The sequence below is a fragment of the Electrona antarctica genome (genome assembly GCF_951216825.1).
Source record: "Electrona antarctica genome assembly, chromosome: 1".
In the NCBI taxonomy this organism is placed as follows: domain Eukaryota; kingdom Metazoa; phylum Chordata; class Actinopteri; order Myctophiformes; family Myctophidae; genus Electrona; species Electrona antarctica.
Window position 1 is genome coordinate 45809174 of NC_136806.1, and position 7902 is coordinate 45817075.

At 41.6% G+C, this 7902-nt stretch overlaps 1 protein-coding gene and 1 long non-coding RNA gene across 2 annotated transcripts; one reads left to right on the forward strand and one right to left on the reverse strand.

The window, feature by feature from the left end:
* The first annotated feature begins 122 nt into the window (after positions 1 to 122).
* On the forward strand, positions 123 to 868 carry LOC306920989. The gene is made up of 2 exons (XR_013789719.1): positions 123 to 609; positions 640 to 868. It is a non-coding gene; the product is annotated as an uncharacterized lncRNA (long non-coding RNA).
* smim19 (small integral membrane protein 19) lies at positions 413 to 7557 on the reverse strand. The gene is made up of 3 exons (XM_079498007.1): positions 7291 to 7557; positions 2911 to 3035; positions 413 to 1383 (listed from the first exon to the last, which is right to left on the reverse strand). The coding sequence occupies exons 1-3, from the start codon at positions 7545 to 7547 to the stop codon at positions 1322 to 1324; spliced, it is 444 nt and encodes a 147-aa protein (XP_079354133.1). The 5' UTR covers positions 7548 to 7557; the 3' UTR covers positions 413 to 1321.
* Between the last annotated feature and the right edge of the window lie 345 nt (positions 7558 to 7902).

Genomic DNA, 7902 nt, shown 5'->3' on the forward strand with positions numbered 1-7902 from the left:
ACTGTATGGATATAGCTGCTTGCGCGAGAACCTGACAAAATACACTGCAAGTTGCAACCAATCATTTCATAATATATATATATAATATAGAGAGAGAGAGAGGGAGATTTTCAGTAACATATTTGAATTGTATTCATTGCAAGTGACCTCTAATATATCCATAGTACCAATCCATAATACCTAATTAGTGATCAGAATGAAGACAAATTTGATTTCACTGGAGTAGATCACTGTTTCATACAACGCAAATAATGATTGTAATAAATAATTTCAATGCTTGCAACTCTACATAATTACAGGCTGTGCACCCACTGCGAAGGTGTAAAATCCTCAACAAAAGCAAAAGTTGAAACCACACCTATTTGTCGTTATGTTGGTTGACAATGCAAAACTCAGCAGTAAAGACGTGAAGTCAAGTTTGATTAAGCTTTTATTTTATTCAATGTTTTAGGTCTTTAGTAATCACTAGCCTAGATCAACCACTTGGTGGCAACAAAATACAACTGTCCACAAAATACAACAACAATAGGCATTTGGCAGATTTTCTGTCCCTTTCCCTAATAGAAAGTTAAACAAGAAATAAACTTTTTGTTCCCACAAGAAATAAACGTTTTGTTCCCCCAATCACACTTAAAGGAGCACTTCACTCATTTTCAACATTATCTTCATACATTTGGTCCTCAATAATCCCCATTACAAGACGGCACCATTCCCGTCCGCTCACTCTGCGTGTCATTGGTGGGCTGAGTGGGCCTTGACTGCATCCTGACAAGCAGGTTGGTGCCTTGCATGGTTTCGGCTGCCATCAGTGAGTGTGTGTATTATATATAAAAGGCGCTATATAAATGGGGGGGGGGGGGGGGGGGGGGGGGGGGTATAATCATGGGTTTAAATAGCAGGGATGCATGTCTTTCTGGTGGCTCTTGCAATCAGAAAGACAATCACCTCCGATCTTTCGTATTCCATGTTAGATGGACTTGAAAATGATGGAGAATGTCTGCTTACTACACAAGCAGATCTACTTGTCACATGGCATCAAATACAGCTCACACACTCCGTGTTGCATATGACCTCTTCACTTCATGGCATTCTGCACCATACTGTCCAGTGTCCAGTAAAGCAAACATGCCCTGAATTATATTTGTTCTAGCTTTTTCTCATGAAGCGAGAACTCCATATATTACATAATATTATAACATGCTGTTGAAGTTATCATTTGTCCACTATCCCATGACAAGATCTCACAAGCTTCTTTTGGATTCGAACCCAGCACTTGAACCAAACACACAACAACAACAAGGTGGTCATCTTCATGGGTGTATCACTCCATGGAGAGCTGCACACTATCTGCTGGGCCCTGCTGCTGCTGGTCAAACTTCCTGGCTGAAATGGGACAGGAGGAGAAGCTCAGGTTATTGTACAATATATGACTGGTTACTGACAGTGAGTACTATAGACTAATAACAGTTTAAGTCCAAATGTTATTCTGACCCCTCTACGAGAAGGCCTAGTTGTCCTGACTCCTGACCCCTTATCCATTATTTATACATTATGGATAATTAGTGTGGACTTAAACTGTTATTCGTCTATAGTACTCATTATTAGTGACAGACTTTGTGGGCTCATACTTTGCAAGCAATTTAAATACTATAATGCTAACATATGTACTGGCATCTACAGTTGCAATACCAACCCTTGACAGTGCATTCATTGAAACCGAAAAGTCATGTCAAGTTTTTATTTTATAGAAATCCCCCATAGACATGTTATGAGCTTTCTACTTTCGGACAATAAATTATTTGCAGGTGATTATTTTTCAAAGGGTTCGAGTTTGGAAGCACTTGTTTTTAACAAAACAACAACCAGGGAGTTCCAGGGGGTCCCCAGCTAAATGATAGTTTGGAACCAAATGAACCCGTATGGGTCTGTAACTCTGAGTGTACAAATGGAGTAGAGTAGAGTTAAATTAACATTGATTTTACAATATAAATTGAGGGTCCCAGAGATAAAAATCACACCCGTGTGAAGTAAGTGGTGCAACTCCGTGGGGGGGTTCCAGACCCACAGGAACACACCCAGGGTGCCGGCCCGGTTCCGGTGAGCCACCCCGCGTCCGAAATGGTTGAGAAATGACAGAGTTACCGTGTGCCGGTCCCTCTACTGTACCCTCTACTGTACTGTACTGTACTGTACTGTACTGTACTGTACTGTACTGTCACTGTACTGGCACCCCTGAAATCATCATATATACAGTTAATATGTGCGTGTGTGTTTGTGTGTGTGTTAGGTTGCGCACAGGTGGTGAAAAACAACCATGCTGTTTTCGTGCTCATACCCAGCCAGGCAGGCATGCACCCACCCAGCCACCCACACACAACTCCGTAAGGGAGTGGTTGCACCACTCAAAAATGTCATTAAATGGGGTTCCGTAGACTAATGCATGTCAAACTGGGGGTCCTTGAAATTAAACTGGTTGAGAATCCCTGCTAGAGCCGTAAAACAATTGTGGGTCCCTGCCATATCTTTTCAAATGGGGGGTCCGGGCCAATTAGTGTCATTTTGGGGGTCCTTGACGTGAAAATGTTTGGGAACCACTGTCCTACATTACGTACAATTTCTAAACCGGTGGTACACAGGGTCATTTCAGAATTCCAATGAGTGCTTACAAACACTGAATGTATTGATTGAAAGTAAGTTATTACATGTCTACGGTGGATTGAGGATAAGCTTTCAGTACAGTTCTATACAGAATTATAGCATCTAAGTTGCTGGCAGCTTCTTTGTTACATAAAAGTGAGTTTTATTGAATGCCATGCTTACAACTCTGCTATTAATCTTAAACAGATACTTAAAATTAAAACTGGGCTGAGATGTCTATCCATATCCTGTGTGTATTGCTCAAATGCTCACCGATTGAGTACATCTCCAGTTGCTGCCGTAGGCGGACTTTCTGCAGACTGTCATAGAAGTTTGGCTCAGGGTTGGTGCCCACAGTGGGAGGTAGATAGAAGATACGCATGATCTTCCTCTTATTTCTGAAAAGGAAGAATAGATACAAGCATTAACCACCAAAAATAGCGTATCTACAACTACAGTACAAGCTGCTTGCACATCTGACATTTCAGCTATTTTTTTTACAGACCTCCAGATCAATGTGGGTTCTATGATATTCTTGAGGGGTGCTTAGCTGAGGAGGTCAAAGGTCAACCAAAGAACAAGATTCCTGTACACTGTACAGGATCTCCTCACTGGTCAGCAGAAACACTTTGAAGACCCTAACAAGAGCCCGTTTTGACTATGCATGCACCTCATGGTACGACACAGCACCTCAAAGGCCCTTAAAACAAGGCTCCAGACATCCCAAAACAAACTGGTCAGGCTACTACCAGGCCTAACTCCCAGAACCCACCTCACCCCCGCTCATTTTGATAGGTTGGAATGGCTTAGAGTACAGCAACTTGCGATGGGCCTGGTCTTCAATATTCGCTACACTACTAAGATACCTGTCAAAATACTTCCTTAATGTCAACGAAGTCCATGATCACAACACAAGAGGGAGTTCCACACCACGTTCAACCCAGATTCGGCTCAAACAAGGGGTTAAACTCATTCTCTCCTATGCCACTAAAATGTGTAACGCCCTACCAACAATAAATACAATTCCATTCCACATCGATCACATAGTGGGGAGGTAGTTGGAAATATCCTATGTAAGTTTGTTTGATTAATGGAGTCCATGTATAACTTTAAATTGTATTAATTGATGTTGAGTGTTAACAGAACAAGACCGAATTCTACGAAGACCCTCCTCCCAGACAACATCCCCAATCTGCATACCTAGTTCTTCCTCTCAAGCATTTTTCAAAGAATGTGTCTCAAAGTTGATTTGTTTAGAGAGTGTATTTATCACTTTAGAGATTAATTGTTGACCCAGGAGGACACAATAAATGTTTACAATAAATTGTCTTCAGGGAGAAACTCAAAACTGGGGATAGATTGGCGAGCATAGTTCCGTACTTGCAGATATCTAAAAAAGTGGGTTGTGGGGAGAGAGAATTTATTTTTTAACTGTATAAATGAGGCAAAGTGGTTGTCAATGTACAGGTCTTGCAAAGTGATTATACCTTTGAGCCTCCAACTGTTGAAAGACACGTCTGAGAAGGATGGGGGAAATGCATGGTCAATGTTGTATATTGGAGTGTGTATGGACACTATCTTGTAGTTCACTATACTTTATTTGTTGCCAGATTTTGAGACTGTTCAAAATAACAAAATTGTCTGTGTTGGTATGAGTGGGGGTTCTAGGGGCTAAAAAAAGGAGTGCTGGGAGAGAAGAAGTTTTAATATCTTTCTTTGAATGGCAATCCATGAGGGGGTGTCAGTGGAGACCTCTACTTTGTAGCCATCCTGCCAATATGCAAGGGTCCTTACATTTGCTGCCCAATAATAATGCAAAAAACATGGTAAACCTAATCCACCCAGCTCAATAGGTTTGTGTAGGTGCGTCTTCGATATTCTATGAGCTTTAAACCCCCAAATAAATGGCATGATTATTGAATCTACTGATTTAAAAAAATATCTACAAAAATCTAGGAAGGGAAACCATCTTGATTGCATTTATGCGACCAACCATAGAAAGAGGAAGAGTCCTTTTTTCAAGAAAGTTCATCTTAAGAATTAATTTGGGCTTTTTAGGGAGGGTTAACCCCCAGGTGTTTCACTTTGTCCATGATTTTAAAAGGAAGGTTACATACAAAATCACTGTCAAGATCAGCACCTATTGACATAAATTCACTTTTCTGCCAATTAATTGTATAACCTGAGACTTCACCGAAGGATTTAATGAGATCCAATAAAACAGGGATAGACTGCTCAGGCAGCGATAAGAACAAAACAACATAGAGCACCGAAGTCCTGACGTCACTGCCCTCTAGCATTGTACTCTCCATAGGGGGATTTTAGATCGCCTCATATAAGAACTGTGTTTGAAAAATAAACCGATCACCCCGGCCTTTTCACTCATATGGATATGAAGCATCGACTGAAGGTGGAAATGTACAAATATACCCAAAGAGTAACAAAATAAGCGTTAGAAACGAGCCAAACAACCCAGAGACTACATTTCCGGGTAGGCTGCTTCTGCCCGCAGCCCGTCGCACAACAGAAACTGAACGTTAATTACGTTTATTTTTATTTTATTGATATATAATGTATCGTGGTTAGTACGAGTCGAGTCACCACCAGCTGAGCTTACGTCAACGAGGAATCTCAGGAACGCAATATGTTGACAGCTGGGCGTGACGTATATGCTCAGCGACATTGCATTCATATGTAGTTTCAAGGCTTTTGCGGTCACATTAATTCCATTTTCTCTAGAAACTGGCTGTATCAAATATGAATGGACATCATTAACGACGCACAGCCACTCCCCTGACAGAAACGCCGAGGTGGTCGGTTTATTTTTCAAACACAGTTCTTATATGAAGCGACCTAAAATCGCCGTTTGGGGATCTCAATGCAAATAAACAAATACATGAACCTGGAGATTGACGCCCTCTACTGAAAGTGACGTCAGACTTCGGAGCTCTATTGTCTGCATATAAAGATATGTGATGATCAATGTCCGCTATCTTAATTGGTTTGATGGATGGGTGTTTCCTAAATGCTAATAGCCAGTGGTTCTATGGCGACGGCAAAGAGGAGCGAGCTAATGGGGCAACCTTGGCGTGCAGAGCGATGTAATGTGACAGGGGCTGATCTATCTAGGTTTTTAAGGATGGAGGAGGATGGATTAGCATTTTTGGTTCTTCTCAAATACTGTCAAATCACAATGTTTCTGTACAATACTAGAATTTCGCCGCCCTTCGGGCGGCTCATCCCAGAGTTGCGTTGCAGGTCAATATGGGATGAAGGAAATTGCGGGATTTGACAGACTCCACTTCATGTTTCAGCTGTGTCACATGTAACGGATGGCTACACATCGTGGGCACACACACGGTAAATAGTATGTGTACTGCGCGCACGCAGATTCGCTATGATATGGACAATTCAAACAAGTTCTGTTATATGGCAGCCATTCCTAGTTCACCTTGCTCAAATGTCACACTGAACCTCAGTATTTAGTTGTACTGTATGTCCTCCACTCTTTACACAATCTAGCTAACTTATTGTAATGTAATGGCTCATTCAGAATGAATGCCCCGTTTTTCTTCTCTTTTTCTTTCCTTTCTTTTTTTTGTCTTGTCTTATTATGAAAAAAACGTAATAAAAATATTAATTACGCAGCACCTATCGCAAGGCACCTGCCAATTGTGTGACCCAAACTTTTGTGTTTCCCTTGTTGGTGATGACGTCTGCGGTAAACAGGACGTATTCGTAAAATCAGTTCATCGATCATTTCGGCCCCCCTCGCCCGGAGAGAAAGACGTCCGTGTGCATCTCTTGAAAAAGTGGAGATAATTGACTAAATACACGTTTTGTGCCAGAACTTTCACATGGATATAAAACTAGAGGACCATATTTCACTCCACGTCTTTGGAATTATTTAATGGGTGAGTACAAACGGAGTATTTATCACATTTAGGCCGCACATAATTAAATTCAACCAGGAACAGTAGGAAAGGATCTATGCCTATGATACATGAACATTTACGAAGTTAATTAAATGATCACAGGCATTCTAGGTCTAGGAGTGCCCATTCACTCAATTCAGTGCTGTGCTCACTGCTTAGTGATATCATGATCTACCACTGAATTGGAGGGGACACAGTTTTTGATTGATTGAAGTATTTATTAACAGTTATATCAAGCACAACTCAATACAAAAAACTGTTAACTGAGTGGACGACCAATAAAGCACTAGACTTAATTGTTTACAAGGGTTGTTCAATTCATCATAACATTTAGAGACATACAAATATACACTTCTATATATAGCCAAAAAAACAGGAAATCATCATCATAAAAGGAGGTAAAAAGGGAAAAGAAAACACATACAGTGAGGGGAATAATTGGTGGGGGATTCAGATTTTACGGGGGCCAGTTTCAAATTGCAGCCATCCGTAGACCGTAGGTGTCCTTTGAGAGCGGTTTTGAATGAGTCAAGGGATTCGCATGTCTTAATGACCGTTGGTAGGGCGTTCCACATTTTGGTGGCATAGAAGCGAAATTAATTTATTCCTTTGTTTGTACCTGTGCAATTTAGAATTGGTACCTATCAAGAAAGTGGTTTGTTTTATTTACAGCCGAACCTGGAACAAAGCCATCATCACAGGTTAAAACGAATCTTACTTTCTGGCATACATCAGCAAGCCGAAGCTAACCAGGATCACCAGCAGGTAGACGTTGGTGGCCTCATTCCACGCCTCGTGTACCGAGTAATCCAAAGACTCGGGTTCGGTCCCCATGAGCCCGTGGCCGCCCGCCATTGCAACAAGAAGCACTTTTGTACCGGGCTGTATGTATCTGGGTTGTTTATGTATGTGAGTGAACGAATGTCTGCAGTGGTACCTGATGCTAGGCAGTAGGCAGCATAGACATATATACATAGACGCCCCTTCCGGCTCTGAGGCGTGTGTCAAAATTGAAGGCACTATTTTCCCGACATTCCTTGCGAAGAATAGCGGAAGCAAAGCGGAAGCTTGTCAAGCTTCCGCGTGCGTAACATAAGTCCCGGAAAAGACGCGCTGTGATTGGCCAGTAGTCACTTGAGTGACAGCGAGAGACATGGAGGATTCACATGAGTGACGTCACTCGGGCAGCGACGCAGTCGCATTCAGCAAATGCCTTCAGCACTTCTAAATAAGAAAGCTGCGGAGAACTGTTGCTTTGTGTTCACTCTTTTAATGTTTTCTGTTAGTAATCTAATCCCCCCTGGCTCTGATGTTGTATTGTTAATAACTT